We start from the raw sequence: 25,924 nt of genomic DNA, 5'->3' as shown, positions 1-25,924 counted from the left end.
ATGGCCACCCTGGCTCAGATCCTGGCACTGCTGGCAATGGCCATGGCCACCACGGCTGTCGATGTGATCCCCCTGGACATGGCCCCGGACTCCTTTGATGACCAGTACCGGGGCTGTGGCCCTGCCATGAAGGCGGCATTGCCGGCCCTCAACCACTCTGAGTTCCAGCAGAACAAGGAGTTTGCCGAGGTTTGGGTAAAGGCTGCAGCCAAGTGGCAGAGTTGGGGCCCCCCTGTGTCTCCTGTGTCCCCAGACCAGGCCACTGCCATCATGGCCTTCACAATGACTGACCTCAGAATGATTTACCTCAGAACATTCAATGATGCCCTGTGTGTGGCCAGGCGCTCCCACCAGGAATATCGGGACAACTTCCACTTCAAAACACTCCATTTCCTGCTGACCAATGCTCTGGCCACTCTGAGGGATGATCAGAAAGGGCAGTGTCAGGGCATGTTCCTAAATGTGTGTAACGCCTGGTACAAGGCACAGCGTGGAGACACCGTCTGGTTCGGTGAATTCATGTCGGTGTCCCAGATCGATACAATTCTCAAGTGCTCGGTGCACAATGCTCAAGGTGCACATGTGTCATGGTGTGGAAATCCGGAACTTCACCGAATTTCCAGACGAGAAGGTGGTGCTGATCCCACTGTTTGAGACCTTCAAGATCACCCAATACACCCAGGAAGGGGACGAGATACAGATCCAGCTCCAGTCCACTGAGACCTACAGCAAATACAACTGCGAGTGGCTGGGAGGTGACACTACAGGTGACAGCCTGGGGGATGGGGACAGCCATGATAAGGCACAGGGGACATAGGCACTGACTGGGGATGGGGGACAGGGACACCCACAGTGTGTGGGAGGACAAGGATATTCTGGGCTGGGGGAGACCAAGTCTGGGGACACCAATTGTGGGCACAGGGACAGGAACAAACATGACAGAGAACAGGGATGGGGATCCCCAATTCTGGGAGGGAACAGGGACAGGAATACCCGTGCTAGGGGACAAGGGACAGGGACAGAAACAGGGACCTCCACAGTGTACCAACCCTGTCCCTCTCTGATAAAGGCAGTGCTGTGGGGGTGGGTCCTGTGCACAGAACACGCGGGGGCCAGGAGCACTTATGGCACTCCCTGAAACCCTGTAACCCCCTGTAATCCCCCCATGGCAATCCCTGAATACCCCTGACCCCTGTAATCTCTAGCCCACCATGACTCCCCTGACCTCCTTGGCCCCTGTTCCCCCCCACGACCCCCTGACACCCTGTCATCTGTCACCTCATGGCCCTCATCTCACCTGTCACCCCTAACCCCCCATTATGGCCATCCCCAACCCCCTCACTTCCCTGATGGTCCCCCTGATGCTCCTCTTTGTCCCCCAGGTGGGAGTGTCCCCAGGGCCATCTTCAACCTCAGAGGACTCCTCCTGGCCACCACAGCCCTAGCAGTGGCCACTGGGATCCTCTGAGCCACGAGACCACCACGGCCTCCAAGGACGCTGTGGCCACTGTGGCCTCCCCGCTCACCAAGACCACCAGGACCCGCAGAGAAACGAGGCCACAAAGGCTACCAAGGCCACCACAGCCACTCTGGACACCATGGTCACTATAACCACCAAGGTCACTGTGGCCACCAGGATCACCTAGAATCCTTCAGCCACAAGGCTACCACAGCCACTGTGGCTACCAATACCATTTTGAAATGCAATTGTATTAAATAATTCAATCAAAACTATTCCATTAAATAAATCTGACAAAGTCAGCAGAAAGTGACAATTCCTAAGCAGGTCTCAATTTCACTCTTGAAACCAACACTTGTGACAATGTTTCTTTTTTGCAACCTTGAAGAAGAACACTGAGGAGCATCCACATCCTAAAGGAGGAACCTCACATGCATTTCATTCCAAGCAGAAATAGGGGAGGGAAATCTCTGTCTGAAAGGGTACTGGACATTACCAGGGTCAAAAGATGGACTACCAGGCCCACCACTGATGATCCACCCTCACTTGCCAGTTCAGGGTTGGTGATTTGGGCTGGTTTTGGCCCAATTCAGCACCAAAATCAACAGCAGACCCCTCTCAATGCAGCCTTAATGGCCAGAAATGGGGCATTGTCCCTTGGCCCCATTCCAGGCAGAGCATACTGCCATAACCTTTACGTCAGGGGGATGTTAAAAGCTCAAAATTGAGTTGTTCAAGAGGGAAGGGCAGGTCGTGTCCCTGGGGAGGGATTGTGCCAGTGCCCATCCTGGCTGGTGGAGACCTGCTGGTGAAGAATCTGGGAATGCTGGTGGGTGACCAATGTAGGGGACCATGTGTCCTGGGGCCAGGAGGGATCCAGGGAGCATCAGGAAGGATGGGGTGAGGAGGTCAGGGATTGATCGTGCCCCTCTGTCCTGCCCAGTGAGGCACATCAGGAGTGCTGTGACCAGCTCTGACCAGTGCCGTGTCCAGGTCCGAGCTGCTCTGGACCCAATCCTGTGCTCAGGGATGACACTGCCTGAGCTGGGAGGTTGGGCCAGGTGCCCCCTCTGGGTCCTTCCAGCCTGACTCATTCTGGGATTTGGGGATTCTGGCAGTTGTGGTTTGGGAATTGTCCACTGGAGGGCAGCAGCGAGCGCAGGAAATCAGCAGGACTGCGCATGCGCTGCCTACAGCTGCAGTCCTGGGTGCCAACAGTAGGTGGCAGCACGAGCGGCTGGCTCTGCCGAGTGCCCGCCCCGCCCCATCCCAGCCCCGGGGGCTCTGCAATGGTTTGGGATGGAGCGACCTTACAGCCCGTCCGGTGCCAGCCCTGCCATGGGCAGGGACATCTTCCCCTGGGCCAGGCTGTTCCAGGCAGTGCCCAATCTGGCCTTGGACACAGCCAGGGATGGGGCAGCCAGAGCTTCTCTGGGCAGCCTGTGCCAGGGCATCACCACCATCACAGGGAAGGATTTTATAGGAAAGATGGGTGGTGATGTTTTGGAAAAATGACTCAAATGGTTGGGGGTCTTTAGGTTAAATTGTTGTCAGTGTCTTCAAAATGGCTCTTGATATGTCTACACAAGAAGACATGAAGTTTGTCACAGAACCCTGGTGGTTGGACCAAAAAGGTTGAAGTCCTGAACTTTCAACTAATAGGAGAAATGGATCCCCACACACAGTCAATTCCATAACCCAGACAGCTTGAACTTCGGAACTTTGGGAGAAAATGCGAGGTTCAGGAGGGATGTGGGGTAGGTGGTTTGGGAGAGCTGCACCTTCCTGGTACCTCAGTGTCCTGATTTGAGAGGAAGTGAGTTTTTTGGGATGCTGTGGTCAAAGCAATAGGTGCTCAGTTTTGAATACTGGCACCTAGTGTGCCCACTGAGTACATGGATATGCCTCTTAGTACACAGGAGTCTAAAAGCAGAGAACTCCCAGGAGAACTCTCTATTGGTTCTGGTCAGTGAAAGCTTCAGACCTCCCCTGCCCAGCTGCTGCGGGCTGGGCAGGAGAGCAGAAGCCTTGTGGCCGGGTGAGGTGAGCCAGGGCCCTGAGGATGGAAGGGTGGAGGAGCACCAAGAGGCATCGGGCAGCCACCCCACACACCCCAGGAGAGAGATAGAGCAAGCTGGTGCCTGTGCCACCTTGAAATTTGATAGCATGGCCGGCCAAGAAGGAGAAGGGGGGGCGGGGGTTGGGCAGTGAGAAGGTGCCCAGCAGGGCAGCGTGGGAGTTCTGGACAGGCAGGGCCTGAGATTTTTAACCCTTTTCTTGGATGATGGAAACCTTACAAATGGCGATCCTCCTGGAGTTGAATGAGAAGAGAGATAGAGATGAGATCAGAGGAAATGGGCCGCGAGAGAAGTGGAGAAGAATCTTGGGTGAGAAGAGGTGATGGAGTGGCCTTTGGCTAGACTTTTCTTGTATAGCCATGGACAGAACAATTTTTTCCTGTGACACAGAGACTGTATCTAGGGGGAGGCAGTGGCTTGGAGCCAAGAGAGTGCAGTGATGTTATGTGAAGGAGTGCGTGAACAGAGACAATGGGTAAGGATGGTGGTGGTGGTGCCCTCTGTCTTCAGGGAAGAAGATGATCTCTGTTCTTGACACCCCTTGGCCCCAGGGGGTGAATGTGCGGGGGACTGGTGTCCTGAAAGTGAGAGACTGTTGCTTTTTTGCAACTGGGCAAAGCATCCTTAAAAAGAGAATCCTAGAGGCAGCTCTGGTCCATGTGCAGTGGTGAGAGCACTGGACATGGAAGGAAGATGTCACGAGGGCAAATGATCTCTGGGCAGTGCCATGAGTGACATGGAAACACAAGAGGTTTCAACTGTGTTTCCAGGGAAAGCCTATGGCACAAGAGGGCATACTCCCTTGTTGATGAAATGAGAATTGATTATCTGAAGGGTGGTGAGAGACTGAGAGTTGATTACCTGAGGGGTGCTAACTGAATTGAGAATCCAAGGTTTTGTCTTACTGTGATGTGTTGGAAATTGGGGGGAGGTGGAGGAATATTTTTGGAAGGTTTTCATTCTGAGTTCTGTGTTTCTTTTACATATTGTAAGTTAATAAAGATTTTTTTCCTTTATTCCTAAGCTGGAGCCTGCTTTGCACTATTTCTGCTCACATGTCAGAGTAGACGCTAGGGAGAATACGTTTTCATTGGGGCACTGGCATTGTCCCAGTGTCAAACCATTACAGGGATCTCAAACTTTCTATTCTCTCTCTTATTGCTGACCCTCCAGGTCCCCAATCCCACCGTCCCATATCCTCCCAGTTCTCCCCAGTCTCACTCCCCACTGCTCACTGAGTTGCTGCCACATCTCTGATACCACTTGGGGTCCCCTATCAGATGCCATCTGCAGAGGATCAGCAATGGGACATCACACCATGATCAATATGATCAAATGAAGTCAAATTTATTACAAGAACAAACTGTATTTATGCTTTGTTCTACTGTTTGCCCCTCAAGCTAATGAATTATTGGTTCAGCCTAGCTGTGCACACATTTCAAGCCTTCAGTTGATGGGTTAGTCTTCTTTCTTCATGCATCTCTCTGTGGGTTGCTATTTTGCCTTCATGCACTCTGCTGTGGTTTTTTGCTCCGTCTTCTTAGCGCGCCCCACATCCTGGACATGCTTTTCTCTTGAGAAGGCTCTTCCTATTTTCAAGCTATGGGGGACAATGTGAAATTCTACTCAGACCTCATAAAGGCTGGCTTGGGGACAGTGTCCATTTTCCCGCAAAAATCCCTCAACAGACATCCCTGTAGGCACCTTGAGCCTAGGGATGATCTCCTGGGGAAGTGTCTGAGTGACTTCCCTGGCCTTGTTGGTATAACAGAAGAAGTTCTGGACCCCAAAAAAGGAATCCACCAACACCAGGAGATATCTGAGCCTATGTTGGCATGGCAGCTCAGAAAAGCCATTTGCCAGTAATCCCCAGAAGTGTTTCGTCTTTCAGTGATGCCTGGAGGGAATGGTTTTGAATTCAAATGGCTTTTTTGAAAACAGATCTGGCATTGCTCTGTAACATACCTGACTGTTTTGTCCTAGAAACACTGAGGATCTGAGGCTGCAGACCTGTCCCCATCTCATCAATTCCCCAGAGCTTTGCTGGCGCTTTTCTCCTTTACAAATTGCAGCATCCATTGGGGAGGGCTGGACCTCGCTATTGGGAGTTGCCTCTCACCTACCCACCCATCCACCCACTTTATTGTGGGCTTTTAGATAAGCAGCCAGTTTTCAATCTGCCCAACTCTATCCAGGCCTCACTTCTGGCAGTGAGTTTCCTTTCTCAGGAATTAACACCAGGATGCTTTGTTGCGGAACCTCTTGTGCAGCTTTAATGCAAGTCTATTTTTCACAGGGATTTGTCAATCCCCAAACTGATGTGCCCTGGACTGTATCACACTCACTTCTTTGGGCCGCTGGATAGTAGCTAGGACACCCAGCGCCTGCTGCTGTCATTGATACACAAAAAGCTGAAAGGAGAAGAAATCCCATGGGAGACGTGGACATCAGGGCCATCTCTGAGTTACAGAACCCATGTCCTTTCTCAGGAGTCCAACTCAAAGATCATTCTGAGTGACCTGTGGGGTGTTTTTCCAAAAAAGTCGACATCAGCCAGGATTGGCTCAGATGTCTTTGGGCCATAGCAGCAACTGTTCTCCTCATCCAAGAGGCCAGGAAATCCAATTTGAGACAAAACTTTATGGTATATACTCTGCTCGCTGTAACTGCAAGAAGATGTGGAACAAGGAGCAGAACTTGACATATTACAAAGAGCTCTAGAATTGGCAGTGAGAAAAAGGGCAAACATAGGAACTCACTTGCCATCTGCTTTGAGCATTGCTCATGCCCATGGAGCCATATGCAAAGAAAGAAGCCAATTAACAGCACAAGGATCTCCAATTAAATGCAAAAAGGAATTATCATCCCTCCTTGATTCCTCCCAGCTGCCCAAAATGTGGCTGTACTACAATCCAGGGCACACCAGCTTGGGGATTGACAAATCCCTGTGAAAAATAGACTTGCATTAAAGCTGCACAAGAGGTTCCGCAACAAAGCATCCTGGTCTTAATTCCTAAGAGAGGAATTTCACTGCCAGAGGTGACGCCTGGATAGAGTTGGGCAAATTCAAAATTGGCTGCTTATCTAAAAGCCCACAATAAAGAGGGTGGCTGGGTGGGTAGGTGAGAGGCAACTCCCAATAGCGAGGTCCAGCCCTCCCCAACGGATGCTGCAATTTGTAAAGGAGAAAAGCGCCAGCAAAGCTCTGGGGAATTGATGAGATGGGGACAGGTCTGCAGCCTCAGATCCTCAGTGTCTGTAGGACAAAACAGTCAGGTATGTTACAGAGCAATGCCAGATCTGTTTTCAAAAAAGCCGTTTGAATTCAAAACCATTCCCTCCAGGCATCACTGAAAGACGAAACACTTCTGGGGATTACTGGCAAATGGATTTGCTGAGCTACCATGCCAACATGGGCTCAGGTATCTCATGGTTTTGGTGGATCCCTTTTTTGGGGTCCAGAACTTCTCCTGCCACAACAACAAGGCTAGGGAAATCACCCAGGTACTCCTCCAAGAGATCATCCCTAGGCTCAAGGTGCCTACAGGGATGTCATCTGATAACGAACCCAGTTGGTATCTGAGGTGTGACAGTAACTCAGTGAGCAGTGGGGAGTGGGACTGGGAGAAAGTGGGGGAACATGGGCTGGTGAGATTTGGGTCCTGGGGGGTGAGCAGTAGGAGAGAGAATAGAAAGTTTGAGTTGTCCTGAAGGTGCTGCATAGAGCTTAAAGAAGAATGAGCAAAAAACAATGAATGGATGTAGAAGTGTGAGCAGAGCCGGGCAAAGGTGGCTGGAACTTGTGGAGAAAGAGATAAAGGGCACTCCTGTGAGGCGTTTTTGGCAAATTCTTTAACACAGAAGGAGCAGCAATGTCTGCCAAAAGTGAAAGTTCAAGCTGAGGTCTTCTGGCATATTGGGGCACACTGAGAAAACTCATTATTAGAACTCTCCAGGACCATAAAAGGATTTCAAGAAAGAGGTGGAGCCATGCAAATTATTGCTAGGAAAAGTGCTGTTTCTGTGCTAGGTGAGGGACACATTATAACGAACATTTGCAATTGTGGTGGATGAAGACCCTGTGGCAAAGTCCCCCGTGACCTGCAGGACCAGGAGAGATCCACTGTGAGTCTGAGCTGATCAAGAATTCTGCCTTTCTGATACCTGCAGTTCCATCAGGGAGTTCACTCCGGCTGATTTTGGTATTGGGGCTGGGGGGACACCTGAGGACACTTGGGGGGGACATGGGACTGAGCAATTGGGATAGCGCACATGGGGGGACACTGGGGAGTCACAGGTCTGGGATTGGGGTAATGGGGGGCTCTGGGGGAAAATGCGGGGGGACATGGGATGGTGGGAGTGGGATTGGGGTCATGAGGGGCCCTAAAAGACACTGTGGGGGAGAAGGTGATGCCTGGATTTGGGTTGAGGTGTTGGGGTGACACCGAAGAAATTGGGGAAGGGGAGTGGGAGTGGGGTCTTGGCATGAGCCGAGGGGAAGTCTGAGGGGCTCAGGGAATGACCCAAGGATTTGGGTTGGGATCCTGCTGGGGATCATGGAGTCATGGCAGTAGGATTGGGCTTCTGGGGGCAGGAAGACATGGTACTGTGGGATTGGAATTGGAATCCCGGGGGCATGGAGACATCAGAGACGCATAAATAACCCCAGGATTTGGGTTTAGGGACCCCAGACCTGCCCAGGGGTCTGCTGGCCAGGAGTGCCTCCCTTCCCCCTGGGGTGACCCCACTTCTCTCCCCAGTCCCTCACTGATGAACCCTCCCCATGTCCCCTCTGTGTCCCCTCTGTGTCCTCCAGTGTCAACACTTGGTCACTGTGGCCTCTCCCCACCATGGCCCCCCTGGCTCAGACCCTGGCATTGCTGGCAATGGCCATGGCCACCACGGCTGTCGATGTGATCCCCCTGGACATGGCCCCGGACTCCTTTGATGACCAGTACCAGGGCTGTGTCCCTGCCATGAAGGCGGCATTGCCAGCCCTCAACAACTCCGAGTTCGAACAGAATGAGAAGTTTGCCGAGGTTTGGGTAAAGGCTGCAGCCAAGTGGCAGAGTCGGGGGCCCCCTGAGTCCCCTCTTTCCCCAGAGCAGGCCACCGCCATCATGGCCTTCACAATGGATGGCCTCCGCAGCGTGTTCAATGATGCTGTGCGTGTGGCCGGGCGCTCCAGCCAGGAATACCGAGACAACTTCCACTTCAAAACACTGCATTTCCTGCTCACCCAAGCCCTGTTGATGCTGAGGGACACTCGGAGACCGCAGTGTCACATCATGTACTGCCACGTGGAAGGTGTCCAATTCAAGGCAGAGCCCAGTGACTTTGTCCGGTTCGGTCAATTCATGTCAGCATCACGGATGGAAAGAAGTCACTGGTACTCTGGGAATGACACAGTTTTCCATGTGTACACGTGCCATGGCACAGAGATCCAGCTATTCTCCCACTATCCTGGTGAGGTTCTGATCCCACCCTTTGAGACCTTTAAGGTCATCAACGTCAGCAATATAGGAAAGGGGAGGAAGATTCAGCTCCGCTCCAACGGGACCTCCAGCAACTACAACTGCGAGTGGCTGCAAGGTGACACCACAACCTAGGGGGATGGGGACACCCACTGTGGCCTTGGGGACACCCATGAGAAGGCACAGGGACAATGGCACTCACTGGGCCTGTGGGACAGGGACATGGGCACCCACTGTGTAGGTGGGACAAGGACACCCATGGCTGCAGGCAAGGACAGGGATACCCAGTGCTGGGGACACTCAGTGGGGGTGAGGGGATAGAAACACCCAGTTCTGGGGACACCAACTGTGGACAGGGGACACCCATGACAGGGCACAGGGGGTGGGGACACTGACTGAGGGTTTGACAACAGGGACAGCCCTGCCAGGGGACAGCAGGGACAGAGACAGGGATGTCCTCATTCTGATCCTGTCCCTCCCCACCAAAGGCAGTGCTGTGGGGATGGGCCCTGTGTGCTGGATGTGGGTGGGCTGGGAACCCTCATATCCCTTCCTGAAACCCTGTCACACCCTGTCACCCACCATGGCACCCCCTGACTCCCCCTGACCCCTGCTGCCTCTAAGCCCACCTTGACCTCCCCAGGCCCTGTACCACCCTGTGCCTCCACTGACACCCTGTCACTTCATGGCCCCCATCTCTCCTGTCACCCCTAACCCTCCAATATGCATGTCCCCAACCCCCTCACTCCCCACATGGTCCACCTGATGTCCCTCTCTTTGTCTCGCAGGTGGGAGTGTCCTCAGGGCCACCTTCAACCTCAGAGGACTCCTCCTGGCCACCACAGCCTTGGCAGTGGCCACTGGGATCCTCTGAGCCACGAGACCACCACGGCCTCCAAGGTCACTGTGGCTACTGTGGGCACCCTGATCACCAAGACCACCAGGACCCACAGAGAAACGAGGCCACCAAGGCTACTGTGGCCACCACAGCCACTCTGGCCATCATGGAAACAATAACCAAGGTCACTGTGGCCACCATGATCACCTAGACTCCCTCAGCCACAAGGCTACCACAGCCACTGTGGCTAGCAATGCTATTTTGCAATGCAATTGTATTAAATAATTCAATCAAAACTATTCCATTAAATAAATCTGACAAAGCCAGGAAAAAGTGACAATTCCTAAGCAGGCCTCGATGTCACACTCCACACAAACACTTGTGACAATGTTTCTTTTTAGCAACCTTGAGGAAGAACCCTGGGCAGCATCCACATCCTAAAGGAGGAACCTCACTCACATTTCATCCCAAGCAGGAATAGGGGAGGGGTATCACTGTGTGAAAGGGTACTGGACATTGCCAGGGTCAGATGATGGATGGCCTGGTCCACCACTGGTGATCCACCCTCACTTTCCAGTTCGGGGTTGGTGATTTGGGCTGGTTTTGGCCCAATTCAGCACCAAAATCAACAGCAGACCCCTCACAATGCAGCCCTGATGGCCACAAATGTGACATTGTTCCTTGGCCCCATTACAGGCAAAGCACCCTGCCATATCCTCTACTTCATGGAGATGTAAAAAGCTGGAAAATGGGAGGTTCAAGAAGGCAAGTGCAGGTTCTATCCCTGGGGAGGGATTGTCCCCAGTGCCCATCCTGGCTGGTGGGGACCTGCTGGAGCAGTTCTGGAGAAGGATCTGGGGATGCTGGTGGGTGACCAGTGTAGGTGGCCGTGTGTCCTGGGACCAGGAGGGATCCAGGGGGCATCAGAAGTGCAGGGCTGGGAGATCAGGGAGTGATGGAGCCCCACTGTCCTGCCCAGGGAGACACATCAGGAGTGCTGTGACCAGCTCTGCCCATTGTTGTGTCCAGTTCTGGACTGCTCTGGACCCAATCGTGTGCTCAGGGATGATGCTGCCTGAGCTGGGAGGTTGGGCCAGGTGCCCACTCTGGGTCCTTCCAGCCTGACCCATTCTGGGATTTGGGGATTCTGGCAGTTGCGGTTCAGGAATTGTCCACTGGAGGGCAGCAGCGAGTGCAGGAAATCAGCAGCACTGCACATGCGCCGCCCCCAGCTGCAGTCCTGGGTGCCAACAGCAGGCGGCAGCACGAGCTGCTGGTGCTGCCGAGCGCCCGCCCCGCCCCATCCCGGCCCTGGGGGCTCTGCAATGGTTTGGGATGGAGTGACCTTAAAGCCCATCTGGTGCCAGCCCTGCCATGGGCAGGGACATCTTCCCCTGGGCCAGGCTGCTCCAGGCCCTGCCCAGCCTGGCCTTGGACACAGCCAGGGATGGGGCACCCACAGCTTCTCTGGGCAGCCTGTGCCAGGGCATCACCACTGCCACAGGGAAGGATTTTATAGGAAAGATGGGTGGTGATGTCTTTGGAAAAGGACTCAGAGGATTGGGAGCCTTTAGGAGAAATTGTTGTCAGTGTCTTCAAAACGGCTCCTGATATCTCTGCATGAGAAGACATGAAGTTTTTCACAGAACCCTGGTGGTTAGATCAGAATGTTTGAAGTCCTGACCATTCAGCTAATAAGAGAAATTGGTCCCCACACAGTCTATTCCATAACCCTAACAGCCTGAATTTTGAACTTTGTAAGAAAATGACAGTTTCAAGAGGGATATAGGGTAGGTGCTATGGGACAGCTGCATTTTCCTGTACCTCAGCCAATGGGAAAAGGGAGAGGGCAATGTGTGACTGGCAGTTTGGGATAAAAGGAGGTTGTGCCCTCTGAATCCTCGATAGAGAAACTCCACAGGGGATATGGCTGTGGAAACTCTGTCCCTTTATTTGAATCAAGTTTCAAGACTGCTTTGAGGACCCTGGGCTTTTCATAGTGTGGCTTTTCCCCACATACTGAAGGTGGTGGGTAGAGCTTAAAGTCTGACTGGCAAAAATGAGGAAAGGACATATAAGTATTTACAGAGCACAATAAATGTGGTTCAAAGCAGTGGAGAAAGAGAAAATGGGGAACTCCAGAGGGGCTTTTTACAAGTTCTGTGACACAGAAGGAATGGCGCCACCCAAAAGCGGAAGTTTGCGCGATGACGTCTGGAATATTGGGACAATTATTGAAAATGACCTCCAGATGGCTTCTTAGGATTTCTCCAGAAAAATAAAAGAAGAGAGAGGCGGAGCCATGGCACTTATTTACAGGAAATGTGCTGGTTTTGTATTGGCTAAGAAGCCCATTTTAATAAATATTTATAAGTACAGTGGATAGAAGTGGCAAAGCCCTACTGAGCTGCAGGACCAGGAGAGATCTGCTGTGAGTCTGAGCTGATCAAGAATTCTGGAGTTTTGATACCTCCATTTCCATCAGGGATTTCACTCCAGCTGATTTTGGTATCAGGGGCTGGGGGCACTCCAAGGGACACTTGGAGGGGGAGAGAGGGGACATTGACATCTGGACTGGGACCCTGGGGGTACTGGGGGCGACCCTGGGGGAGAATGTGATGCGGGGTTGAAGTCCTTCAGGAAGCTGGGGGATGCTGGGGGACATGGGACTGGGGTCCACAGGGCTCTGGGGGGCAGCAGGGAGGCTCTGGGAGTGTGACTGTGGCCATGGGAGAGCTGGAAGACACTGCAGGGGGCAGGGGGTGATCCTGGGATTTGGGTTGGGGTCCTGGCATGTATCATTTCCAATAACTCCAAAAGGGGACACCAGACTGGGAATGGGAATGGGGTCTGGGGATGGGCTGAAAGGGATACTGGAGGTTCAGAGAGTGACCCCAGATTTGGGTTGAGGTCTTGAGGGGGCTGAGGGGACCCCAGGGGAATGACCCAAAACTGTGGGAGTGGGACTGGGGTCCCTGGGGGGACTGGAGGATACCAGGCCCACCAGTAGTGACCCCAGGATTTAGGAACAGGGTCCCAGGACACATCCAGAGGTCCTCTGGCCAGACCTGCCTCCCCTCTCTGGGCTGACCCCACTGTCCCTCCACAACTCCTCCCCAGAGAAGCCTCCCCATGTCCCCCTATGTCCCATCAGTGTTCCCTGGTGGCCCTCTGTGTCTCATCAGCATCCCCTGGTGTCCATCAACATCCACACTGTGTCACACAGTCTGTCCTCTGTGTCCCCTCTGTGTCCCACAGCGTCCCACACTGGTCCCTGTGGCCTGTCTTCTCCATGGCCCCCCTGGCCCACACCCTGGCACTGCTGACAATGACTGTGGCCACTGCAGCCGTCAAGGTGGTGCCCCTGGACATGGCCCAGAACTCCTTTGATGACCAGCACCTCAACTGTGGCCCTGCCATGACTGAGGCCTTGCCAGCCCTCAATGACTCTGAGTTCCAGGAGAACAAGGAGTTTTCCCAGGCCTGGGTGAAGGCCAGGGCCGAGTGGCAGAAGCGGGGCTCCTCTTCATCCCCTCTGACCAATGACCAGGCCATTGCCCTCATGGCCTACACAATGGGGGAAGTGCACAAGCAGCTCAACCCGGCCATGCGCGAGGCTGGGCGCTCCCACCAGAAATACCGGGACAACTTCCACTTCAAAACGCTGCATTTCCTGCTGACCCAGGCCCTCCAGAAGCTGAGACGCCCTCATGAGTGTCCAGATGTGTTCCGTGGGGTGAGGACAGTCCAGTTCAATGTGACACCTGGTGATAAAGTCCGCTTTGGTCAATTTGCTTCATCGTCGCTGGACAAAATGGTGGCCCAGGGTTATGGGAATGTCACAATGTTTGAGGTATACACGTGCCATGGAGCAGACATCCAGAAGTTCTCCTTCAATCAAAGTGAGAAGGAGGTGCTGATCCCACCCTTCGAGACCTTTGAGGTCACTAAAGTCACCAGGGAAGGGGAGAAGGTGCAGATTGTGCTTCGCTCCACTGGGAACTCCAGCAACTACAACTGCGAGTGGCTGCGAGGTGACATCATGGGAACAACTTGGGGGGATGGGGACACTCAGTGAGGGTTGGGGTCAAGGACCCACGGTGCTGGAGATACCCATGACCCAGAGGGGACAGGGACACCCACTGTGGATGGGAGCTGGGAAACCCAGTGCTGGGGACAGGGACAGGGACAGGCACTGGTGGGCACAGGAGATGGGGACACCCAGTGTCAGGTGAGGGGCCAGGAACATCCAGTGCTGGGGACATCCACAGGGGTGGGGAGGACAAGGTCACCCATGGTTGGGCACAGGGGACCTCATTATGGCCCCCTCTGATCCCACACCCTCAGGGACCCCAACCACCTCTGTCCCTCCCCCTAGGGCCCTCCTGACCTAACTGACCCTCCCACCCCATGATCCCCTTGACCCTTCTCTTCGTCCCCACAGGTGGGAGCCTCCGCAGGATCTCCCCCCACCTTGGGAGCCTTCTCCTGGCCACTGTGGCCATGGCAGTGGCCATTGGAACCCTCTAAGCCACAAGGCCACCAAGGTCACTGTGGTCTTGGAAGTCACTGTGGCCACCATGGTCACGAAGGCCACCAGGACCCGCAGAGAAATGAGGCCCCCAAGGCTACTGATGCCATTATGGCCACTATGGTCCCTTTGTCCACTGTGACTACTTTGGCCATTATTGCCAGTGTGGCCACCACGGTCACTGTAACAAGGTGTCCATCTAGGGGACATGCCTCCGAGAGCTGCCCAGAGAGGGAGCGATGCCAGGGCAGCAGGACAAGCATGGGGGGGCTGGAGCAGCCAGGACAGTGCAGGACAGCACAGACAGCAGAGATTGGGCAGTGTCTGGGGCCACTTGGGCACTTCCCGATAGAGGGGTTTGGGAGTGGCAATGTCAGGGCCACCTCCTAGCACTCCTTGGCTGCCTTGCCTTATGTAGCAATAAATTGCTGCTTGCTCACATGCCATATAAGAAATGTATCAAAAGCTTGATCCTTGCTCACCTGGTATGTCAAATTTTTATCAGAAATTTGATCCTAGCTTGCCTGGTCTATTAAAAGTTTACCAAAATTTGCTGCTGGCTCACCTGATGTATCCACTACAGCTCCTTTAATGCCTTTCCTGCAGAGCGCCTCATTTCCTAAAATAAAGCAGTTCCTGGAGTTTCTGTTAGAGGCAAATTAAAGCTTTATTTTTCAAACCTCGATATTCAAAAAGGTGATGGAGAAATTTCCCTCCCTTTTTCCTCATTCACTGCAGCCCCTCACAAAGGACCTGGAGGGGATGGAGCGTGTCCAGGGAAGGGATGGGGCTGGGGAAGGGTTTGGAGCACCAGGAAGGGCTGAGGTAGCTGGTGGAGGCTGCTCAGTGCAATTAAGAAGGATGAATAATCAGTTTGGGGCCAGTTCTAAAGTTCCTGATTTGAGGTAACACAACAGAAGAAGCATTGTGAGGAAAAAAAGAAAAAGAAGCAGAATGAAGAAGGATAAACAATAAAATAAATGGTGACAGAGGCAGTACCACCCTTTTATTTATGAAAAAAAATCCCTGATGTTTCACTCAGGAAACACTTTTTTCTTTCAAATCAGGGATTTTCCCTCTTTACCCACTCATCTCCTGGAGTTGTGGTTTGGGAATTGTCCACAGGAGGGCAGCAGCGAGTGCAGGAAATCAGCAGCACTGTGCCTGCACCACTCCCAGCTGCAGTTCTGGGTGCCAACAGCGGGCGGCAGCACGAGCTGCTGGCGCTGCTGAGAGGCCACCCCGCCCCATCCCGGCCCTGGGGGCTCTGCAATGGTTTTGGATGGAGCAACCTTAAAGCCCGTCCAGTGCCAGCCCTGCCATGGGCAGGGACATCTTCCCCTGGGCTAGGCTGCTCCAGGCCCCACCCAGCCTGGCCTTGGACACAGCCAGGGATGGGGCAGCCACAGCTTCTCTAGGACAGAAGGTGAACATCAGTGTGGATCTGGTCCATAAATGTATTTGATGGATTCTTGTAACAACAGCTCCAAGCCCTCAGTGCTTTCACTGCCAGAAGGGTTTGGTTGCTTCCCTGTGTGGTTCTTGCAGGTGCTGGACAGGTGGTTTGGGGTGGATTTGGGTCCGTGGCCCACCCTGACAAGCGAGCAGGGCAGGCTGTCCCTTGCTGGTGTGAGCAGCGCTGCCTACTGGGCACACCGGCGCTCCCGTGCTTAACCCATGCATTTTTGGGATGTTTTCCCTAAACACCAGAGGCTCCTTTGACATGGCCCCAAACAGAGCTGCTCAGTGATTTTTGCAGCTACTCCTGAAAGCCTGGGGCTGCCAAAGACATCACCAAAGCTGCTGTAGGCACAACGTCCCAAAATCCCTATTTCTCAAAATCCTTGCATCCCCAAACCCCAGCATCCCAACATCCCAGTATCCCAAAACCCCAGCTGCTGGAGGCACAGCACCCCAAAAATTCCTGCATTCCTATATTCCAGCATCCCCAAATCCCTGCATCCCCAAACCCCAGCTGCTGTAGACAGAGCATCCCAAAATCCCTCTATCCCAACTGCTGCAGGCACAGCATCCCCAAATCCCTGCATTCCCCAAATCCCAGCTCTTTTAGACAGGGCATCCCAGCATTCCAACATCCCAGCTGTGAACACAGCTGCTGGCTGCGGTCCAGGCTGAGCCATTCCAGCCCCAGGTGAGCTGTCCCAGGCTCAGCTGCAGGACATCCCCAGGCCTGGCAGCAACCCCAGAGGGAGGATGGGCTGGGAATTCCCCAAATTCCCGGCTGCAGTTCCCTGGAGATCATCCTCCTTAGATCTGCATTTCTTCAGTAACAGGATCATTTCCTCCAGCTGGGTCCCAGTTCTGTGGGATTCCTGAGCACAGGCTCAGCTCGGTTCCTCTGGATTGGGGCTCCATCCCAGCACCCCCAGTTCCTCCCAGTGCCAGGACAGGAGCCCCCAGGGGTGACTACCAGTGCCAGGACAGGAGCCCCCAGGGGTGTCTCCCCCTCCCCAGGTTCCTCCTTGGCTCCATCCCAATCCCTGGGGTCCATCTCAGAGGGAAAGGGCTGCTCCTGCCCCCAGGGAATTGACCCCGCTCTGCCTGAGGGGGCTGGGGCTGGGCAGGGGCACCCACAGCACCTCCTGGGGCCGGCCCTGCTCCTCAGGGTGCCAGCCTGAGCCGAGGAGGTGCCAAACTGGGCCGAGAAGGTGCTAGCCCTGTGCCAGCCTAGGCCAAGGAGGTGCCAGTGCAGTGCCAGCCCTGTATCAGGGCAGCGCCAGTCCCGCGTCAGTCCAGGCCAAGGTGGTGTCAGCCCTGTGCCAGTGCAGTGCCAGCCCTGTATCAGGGCAGCGCCAGTCCCGCGTCAGTCCAGGCCAAGGTGGTGTCAGCCCTGTGCCAGTGCAGTGCCAGCCCCGTGCCAGCCCGGGCCAAGGTGGTGCCAGCCCTGTCACACACACACACAAGTGACACCGGCTTTCTCTGTGTTTTTATCTCAACTCCCCAGACACCAGACCCCCGTGCCCACCCTGGAATGTCCTGGAATGTCCTTTACACACGGCTACAAAAACCCCGGGAGGCAGAGGTGACAGGGCCAGCCCCAGAGCAGGGCTTGGCTAAGCCCTGGGATCAGAGCTGGGCCAATTCCCTGGATCCAAGCTGGGCAATTCCCTGGATCTGAGCTCAGCCATGCCCTGGGATCACAGATAGACCAATTCCCAGAAGCCAAGCTCAGCCAAGCCCTGGGATCAGAGTCAGGCCCATCCCAATCCCCAGATCCAAGCCCAGCCCAGCCTCAGGATCAGATCTGGCCCATCCCCAGATCCAAGCCCATCCCAGGCCCAGGATCAGATCCAGGCCCAGCCCCAGGCCCAGGATCAGAGTCAGGCCCAGCCCCAGGCCCATCCCCAGGCCTAGGGTCAGATCTAGGCCCAGGCCCAGTCCCAGCCCCAAACCAGATCCAGGCCCAGCCTCAGCCCTGGGGCGGAGTTCATGCCGAGAGGTCGCTGTTGTCGAACCTCTGCTGATCGTAGACCTCGGCCACCACCTTCCTGCCCGCGAACCAGCGCCCGTTGAGCGCCTGGATGGCCTTGTGAGTCTCTGAGGCCATGGAGAACTCCACAAAGATCTTGACGATGATCTCGGCGTCCTCCTCCTCTCCCTGCTTCTCCTGGTAGATGATGACCCTGTTGACAGCCCCGAACTTGCCGCACTCCTCCGTCACCTCTCCCTCCAGGTCGTCGTCGATGTCCTTGGGATCCACCATGTTCCGCAGCACCATCACCGTGGACTGCAGGGAGGGAGGAGAGGAGGGGGTGAAGGGCTGGAGACATGCACAGGGCACAGCCCAAACCCCAAACCCACTGCAGGCACTGCAGCCATGATATTTTATGAAAAATCCTTTTGCTAAAATGAGAAGCTGAGAGGCTTCTGTTTCTGTTCGATCAACACCTCAGGGATTCACAGAATCAATTCAGGTGGGAAAAGACCTCCAAGACCATTGAGTCCAACCAATGCCCACCCTGTCACCAGACTGGGGGCTCCTCTGGGATTCTGCACAGGACTCTCCCCTCTATGGGATGTTGTGGGACAAGGGTAAACTTGGTTCTTGGGACAGACAGGCCTGGCCTGAGCCAGTGCCACCCTTCCAGCCCAAAGGCCACCGGGGTTTGATTCAGTGACACCAGAGTTCAGTCAGAGACAGCTCACCAGGGCCTGCTCTGAGCCCTCCAAGGGACTTGGGGAAGATCAGGGAATGCCAGGATGGTTTGGGATGGAGAGACCAAGACCCCATCCTGTCCCAGCCCCTGCCATGGGCAGGGACACCTTCCAGCATCCCAGGGGGCTCCAAGCCCCGTCCAGCCTTGGGATGGGGCAGCCACAGCTTCCCTGGGCACCCTGTGCCAGGGACTAACACTCTTCATTATTGGGATATTATATGATTATATATGGAATACTGGGAAGGATTCCTTCCCAATATCCCACCTAACCCTGACCCTGGCAGTGGGAAACCATTTACATGTCCTGGCACTCCAGGCCCAGGTAAATTAATCCTGAAGAGCAAGGCCAGGTGCCCCTGAGTCCCCTGAGCTCAGAGGAACCTGCAGGTGCCCTGAGCTCAGATGCACTGTGGTTGAGCTCAGAGGTGCTCTGGGAGAGCTCAGAGGTGCTGTGGGTGAGCTCAGAAGTGCTATGGGACAGCTCAGAGGTGCTGTGGGTGCCTGTGAGCTCAGAGGTGCTGTGGGAGAGCTCAGAGGTGCTGTGGGTGCCCCTGAGCTCAGAGGTGCTGTGGGAGAGCTCAGAGGTGCTGTGGGAGAGATCAGATGTGCTGTGGGTGAGCTCAGACATGCTGTGGGTGAGCTCAAACGTGCTGTGGGTGAGCTCAGAGATGCTGTGGGTGCCTGTGAGCTCAGAGGTGCTGTGGGTGCCCCCAAGCTCAGAGATGCTGTGGATTCTGATTCTATGCACTTCACCCCAAACACCCCCAGCTCCCACCACAGAATCCTGCCATAAGCAGATCAGGGAGCTGCAAACGTTCAATCCCAGTGGTAAAAGGAGCCTGTTCTTCACAGGGACAGAGGACCTTTCCTCTCCTGGCTGCATCTGGCAAGCCTTGAAGAGAGGAGGATGCTCCTTGAGGGCTGGGTATAATGGAATCATGGAAAGGTTTGGGTTGTAGGGACCTTAGAGCCCATCCAGTTCCACACCTTCCACTAGACCAGGTTACTGCAAACCCCATCCAGCCTGACCTTGGACACTTCCAGGGATGGGGCAGCCACAGCTTCTCTGGGCAACCTGTGCCAGGGCCTGCCCACCCTCACAGGGAAGAATTCCTTCCAGAATTCTGTAAAGTTGCTCATTTTGTGTTTAAGACACATGGCTGAAAGAAATGTCCTTGCAGAAGACCCCAAAACCCCTCATCACTGGGCATCAGCACCACCAGCTCTTGCTGCCCCCAAGGAATTCCACCCCTCCCCAGGACAGTTCACCTCCTCTTTCCCAGACCCAGGCAATCCCACAAGGGTTTCGGTGGGACAACACCGTAAAGCTCCTCTGGTTGCACCCCATGCTGCAGGCAGGGAACCTCCTGGCAGCCCTGTCCCACCTTGTGCTTCATGGTGACGGAGTCCCAGGACATGTCGATGCTCTTGATGGGCCCAAAGGGGGTGAAGGCCTGGCGGATGGTGTCCTCGCCCAGCTCGTAGTATGTGAAAAACACCAATCACTTGTTTTTAAAATTTTAAAAGTAATAAAATTGTTATAAAAATAGTAATACAATTAGAGTAATAATAATTTGGACAATTTGAATTTGGACAATTGGATGAGACAATAGAAACAAAGAGTTATGGACAGTCTGGGTACCTTTTCTGGGCAAAATAAGCCTGAAAAAGGACCCACGTTAACAGAGGATTAACCCTTAACAGCAACAGCCTGTTGCATATTCAGATACCTCATCCATGATTCATAAATTCCATTCAAACACAGGATTCTGTCTGGGCAGTGTCAGCTTCTTCCTCTGAATCCTAACGCAGCATCCTGCCCGAGCAAGGAGGGAAGAAGTTCATTTCTTCTGATAATGGAGCAATAAATTCTTTTTCTCTTAAAGATTTAGGTGTCCTGTAACTGCTATCTCAGTGTGAGTCCTTTCTTTAGAAAAAAAAGTATCTTAGCATAGTTTCTATTTTAACATTTTGTTATAACCTAAAACTATATTTAACACACTACTTAAGAAAATTAACATGGCACAACTTTCTAACACAACACATATAATATTCATTTGAATATTTGCAAAAAGCCAATCATAAAATATGCACTTTTCACAACTCCCACTCTTTTTCTTTGTAAATCATTTGGCTTGAGCAATATTTCTTGTCTACTTGCATCTTCTGAACTATGCTGGCAAATTAAAACAGGGGATTACACAAACAAGAAATATCAAAAACAGTTGTAACACATAAAATGAAAAATCTTAATTTCTTGTAATATATTACCCCGCCAGCTAGGTTTTAATGTTGTTTTCTAATTTTTGGACTGGTACCTGGGTTATTATAAGTATTTTTTCCTTTGTTTTTTTTGCTTTTTCTAGAATGACTTTTCTGTGGTCATCAATTTTCAACAATCTGATATATTAAACTTTCCACAAACACCCCTTTCTTTAGCCAATAAATAGTCCAAAGCAAATCTATTCTGATACCCTACAGTTTTTGTTTGGCTTTGCTGACTTGATATTAATGCTAATGCCTGGGTGGCTGTTTTTGTTATCATTTCTGTAATTGCTTGGAGCCTTGTAATACGACTCAACAGATAATTTGGGGTCAATACAGAATTAAATTGCTGTGCTGGTTTTACCTTTTTGTTTACTAGGTTTTTTTTACCGAATCCTGAACTGTATCTTTAAATGTAAAACAAATCCATCTCTCTCCTTTTAGACATTCAATTCCAAATCTATTACCACTTCTTCCTAAGTTTCTTGTAATCCAATAATTTTCTCCATTTTGCCTACAGGTTCTTAATTTGGATGTGTTATAACAGTGGCTGTTGACATAGGTGTGTGTAATAAAAGAGGAACTTTGGTTTCTTTCCATGTGATGCTTTCTGTAGCATTTGTGACATGATCTTGCTGGTATCCCGAAATGGAAGAGACAACAAATGAGTGCCAGAAACAGGAATAACAGAGCTCCAGTCTGGCTTATACTCCCACCTCCCGTGCCTGTGAGGTTGCAACCCACAGCAGGTGTATTTGATCTTCTCGGTGGTGAAATACAGAGGCCAATCTGGTCTTTCCCTCTATTTCCTTGTTACTTTCTCTAACTAATTTCCAGGTAAATTGTGTTTGACACCCTTTAACTGTGGTCTCCCACCATTCCTCAGGTATCTCCCATTCAACAGGCACTAATAATTCCCATCTACAAAACAAAATTATTACTTTAACACTTCTTGCAACAAGAGCATAAATTTTGTGAACTCCAATGCTAATTATTCTCACAATTCAAGCATTTACTTATAACCCAGCTAGCATGTCCAGTATCAAGATGAATCAAAGTTTACAGCATGGTACTGATAGAAATGGTAATTTCCCTTCTTCCCTGTACAATTCACAGGCTAAGGTCAGAATATAAAAACAGTCTTGATCCTTCTATGTGAAGTATTCCTTCCCCAAGGAGATGTTTTATTGAGGCAGTGCTTAAAACCAGTGATATAGGAGTTGCCTTATTTCTTAATTCGGTGTTATTCTTTGTACATTCCTTGGATCATTTGGGTTTTCCTAAACCATTACCACTCAGTCCCCATTGGAAAGTCAGTTTGGTATCACCACGTTTAAATGTGATAGTCCATTCCTCAGATTCCTTCCTAAGTCCTTTGATTCTGCTGGCATGAATTCACCCTCTTTCCGTGATTCTGATTGTTGCTTCAGTAGTACCTGGAAAGAACTTCTTAATAGCATAGTAATAAAAGAAAGATAATACTGCATTAACTTTTACCATTCTCTTTTCTTCCAAACTTTCTGGGTTTAGCTAAAAGCTTTCTCCACAGCAGCCTCTTCTTCTTATATCCAGCTGTGCTAATAGCTGCAGAGGCAAATTCTTCTATCTGTGAGTTACAGTCAGTTAAATAAGAAAGGCCAATTTTTACATGAGATGAATCACAACTATGGCTTTTTACTTTTTGGGCACCATTTAACTGTTTTAGTCTTACAGACCTACTCTTCAGAACAAATGCCTCTTCTTCTTGGCAGCAAACAAAATGCAAAAAAAACCCCTTACTTTAAAAAATAAACCACTTTGTGAGCTTTGGAGAGTCAGCAATCTCTGCTTTGATTTTATCTTTTTAGTGTTGGCCCCCCACCCCCTCTTTTTCACAACATTGATGTCAATGCTGTTCTTTGACCTTCCCCAGCTGCTGCCACTTGGCTGCAGGGCAGGAGTAGGGGAGAACAGCCACGGGCATGGGGACCGTGGGGTCCCTTTTGCCCCTCTTCTTCTCTCTCTTTCTCTTTCCTTCTCTCTCTCTTCTCTCTCTTTCTCTTTCCTTCTCTCTCTCTTCTTCTCTCTCTTTCTCTTTCCTTCTCTCTCTCTTCTTCTCTCTCTTTCTCTTTCCTTCTCTCTCTCTTCTTCTCTCTCTTTTTCTTTCCCTCTCTCTCTCTCAGCCCACTTACCGGGCCCACGCTGCCATCCTGGACTCGGGACCCCGACAGTCTGGGAGCCCTCCCGGCAGTTCCACCACGGAGCCAGCCCGCTCCTGGCCAGCAAACCTGTGTCCTCTGCTGCCAGCACCACCGCGGGTCACCTCCATGGATCGGTCCCTGCCGCAGTCCCGGAGACCCCGCCACTCATAGGGAGCAGTCAGACACCTCCCAACCTTGACAACCCCAAACTTGGCGTCCCCAGGTGCTCCTGACATTCTTTTTCCTTTTTTAGTCGACTTATCCTCTTTCTCTTCAAGGAGGGCACGTTCTGCTAAACCCTTTCTGGATCCCAGTTCAGCTCTTAACAACCATGTGTTAGGACACTTTCCTGCCTTTCATGCAAAAAAAAAAAAATACACATTCACACTTCTGCTCTCTTCTAGCACCAAGATGTCTTCACATTTCAACATACCAGAGTCTGCTAACCATCCCCATACTTCAACTGCTCTCTTTCTTCCCTTCTTACTTTCTTTTTATTTCCTTATCATTTTCTATTTTCTTTGATTCAACACACCTTAGACAGTACAAGGTGTACACACAACTAGTTTACTTCCAAAAGTAAGCTTACAACTTTCTTTGACTAGAATTGCAGTAGCTGTTACAGCTTAAATACATACTGGCTAGCTGTGGCTTACTGGGTCTAACATCTTTGATATATAAGCTACTCTTTTTTTTTTTTTACTATTCCTCCCTCCAGAATTAAAATTTTTTGAGCTACTCAATTTTCTGTATTTATGTATAAATGATAAAGGATTTTTCTAACAAGGGTAAGCTTAAAGCTGGTACTTAGGCTATTTTTAACTTCACCTCTTTTAGTTTAACTGTATCTTCCTTGGTCTGTTTTATATCATCTCCTTCTGTCAATTTTTCATACACAAATTTTACTGCCTGTGTGTACCCCTCAATCCACAATCTGTAATATTTCAATAATCTAAGTAGTTTTCTGATCTCCCTCTTTGAAGAGGGAGGGAGAAGGGAAAAAATTCCTGCAATTCTCTCATGGTTGAGTTTCCAGCTACCTGTATTTATTAAATGTCTATGATATTTTACCTCTGGTTCTACAAATTACAGTTTGCGTTTGATACCCTTAATCCTTTTCCCCCCAGAAAATTCAAAAGTTATATAGTAGCTTCTCTAATTTTAACTTTGGTTTCTACAAAAAAAATAGTTTCTATTGGACTTCTTTACTGGGAGAATAGGGGTATTATGAGAAGACATATGAAGTTCTAATGTCTCATCTCTTGTAAGTTTTTTTTTTTATTACCAGCTTCAAATTTTCCCATCCTTCTAAAGATATGAGGTACTGACTTACACATATGGGACGATCTTCTCTCTCAGTTGTAACCCTTATGGATAATACAGCCTCAATTGTATCCCCTATTTCCTTCCCAGCCCAAACCTCCTTGTTGAAGTTTTCGTTCATTCTCTTGGCCTAATTTTAAATCTTTAGTTGTCATTTTCCCTTCTTGTGGTATAGCCTCTATTATTTTTCTGTAAGCCTTTTCTTAATAAGTTGCTATCTGCCCCAGGCACTAATGAGACATCCTCCATCTAAATTTTAGTTTCTCCTTCAATTACTACATCTTTTTATGACAGGAACTGTGAAACTCTTTCCTTTTGTTCCTGTTACTTTTACAGTGCTTTTGCTTACACTATAAATTTTTGGAGTATTTCCAATTCTTCTTCTTCTTGGAAACCCAATTTTAAAATTATCCCAGGCTCTAGATGGTATTTGTACCCCCCAAAAAATAGAGCCTATGACCTCTCTATTCCTCCTGCTCTCTGCCCATCTCTTTAAAGATTTTCAGATTTTTTGCCTGCTTAGGACGTTTTCTCTAAGCAGTGGAAAAAAGATGAAAAGGAACTCTAGTGTGGTTTTTGACAAGGTCTGTAACACAGAAGGAGCAGTACCTCTCGAAACTGAAAGTTTGAGGTGAGGTTATGTGTGGTATTGGGGCATTCTTTGAAATGGCTTCTTACTTATTGTTTAGGACAATAAAGAGGATTTCCTGAGAGAGGCGGAGCCATGCAAATTATTTACAGGAGAAGTGATGTTTCTGTATTGGCTAGGAGGCCCATTTTAATGAATATTTATAAATTTGCTGAATAAATTACATGTGGCAAAGACGCCCTGAGTGCAGGACCAAGAGAGATCTACTGTGAGTCCGGGCTGATAAGGAATTCCAGCTTTCTGATACCTCCAGTTCCACCAGGGAGTTCACTCCGGCTGATTTCAGTATCAGGGGCTGGGGGGACTTCAGGGGACCCCTAGGGTGTGGGGGAATGGGGGGAGATGTGACCGTGGGATAGGGATAGGGATTGGGATTGCTGTCCTGTGAGTACACTGGGAGAGTCACAGGACTGGGACTGGGGTCATGGGCTGCTCTGGGGAAAATTGAGGGGAGATGGTGGGAGTGGGATTGGGGTCATGGGGGGCCTGGGAGACACTTTGGGGGCAGGACGTGATGCCAGGATTTGTGCTGAGGTTCTGGGGTGACACTGAAGAAATTGGGGACTGGGAGTGGGAGTGGAGTCTGGAGATGGTCCGAGGGGGACAATGGGGGACTCAGGGAGTGACCCCAGGATTTGGGTTGGGCTACTGGGGGGGCTGATTGGACTTGTAGTCATGGGAGTAGGATTGGGCTTCTGGGGGGCATGGTACTGTGGGATTGGGGTACCTATGGCTGTGGGACATTGGGGAGGCACAAGTAACCCCAGGATTCAGGATCAGGAAACCCCAGACATGCCCAGGGGTCTGCTGGCCAGGAGTGCCTCCTTTCCCCCTGGGCTGACCTCACTCCCCTGCCCAGTCCCTCACTGATGAATCCTCCCCGTGTCTCCCCCATGTCCCCTCTGTGTCCCCCAGTGTCCCACTCTGGTCGCTGTGGCCTCTCCTCTTC

General features: G+C 51.4%; 3 protein-coding genes across 3 annotated transcripts; all 3 read left to right on the top strand.

The window, feature by feature from the left end:
* Window positions 1–1,468, top strand: LOC131564913 (erythroblast NAD(P)(+)--arginine ADP-ribosyltransferase-like). The gene is given in 3 exon segments (XM_058815568.1): window positions 1–546; window positions 548–767; window positions 1,383–1,468. Coding segments are annotated over 3 exon segments (852 nt in total).
* Window positions 1,469–8,387: 6,919 nt separating this feature from the next.
* LOC131564825 (erythroblast NAD(P)(+)--arginine ADP-ribosyltransferase-like) lies at window positions 8,388–10,060 on the top strand. The gene is made up of 3 exons (XM_058815458.1): window positions 8,388–9,129; window positions 9,655–9,659; window positions 9,800–10,060. Exons 1-3 carry the CDS (start codon window positions 8,388–8,390, stop codon window positions 10,058–10,060), a joined length of 1,008 nt encoding a protein of 335 aa, XP_058671441.1.
* Window positions 10,061–13,141: 3,081 nt separating this feature from the next.
* LOC131564732 (NAD(P)(+)--arginine ADP-ribosyltransferase 2-like) lies at window positions 13,142–14,379 on the top strand. Its single transcript, XM_058815341.1, has 2 exons — window positions 13,142–13,883; window positions 14,294–14,379. The coding sequence occupies exons 1-2, from the start codon at window positions 13,142–13,144 to the stop codon at window positions 14,377–14,379; spliced, it is 828 nt and encodes a 275-aa protein (XP_058671324.1).
* The last annotated feature ends 11,545 nt before the right edge of the window (window positions 14,380–25,924 follow it).

Source organism: Ammospiza caudacuta, chromosome 1 (genome assembly GCF_027887145.1).
Source record: "Ammospiza caudacuta isolate bAmmCau1 chromosome 1, bAmmCau1.pri, whole genome shotgun sequence".
Taxonomy (NCBI): Eukaryota; Metazoa; Chordata; class Aves; order Passeriformes; family Passerellidae; genus Ammospiza; species Ammospiza caudacuta.
This window is presented reverse-complemented; position numbering and strand designations above follow the sequence as displayed.

Coding starts and splice junctions, on each gene's coding strand:
- LOC131564825 (XM_058815458.1), top strand. CDS start 8,388: ATGGCCCCCCTGGCTCAGACCCTGGCATTGCTGGCAATGGCCATGGCC.
- LOC131564732 (XM_058815341.1), top strand. CDS start 13,142: ATGGCCCCCCTGGCCCACACCCTGGCACTGCTGACAATGACTGTGGCC. Junction 13,884..14,293: donor CAACTGCGAGTGGCTGCGAG/GTGACATCATGG, acceptor TCGTCCCCACAG/GTGGGAGCCTCCGCAGGATC.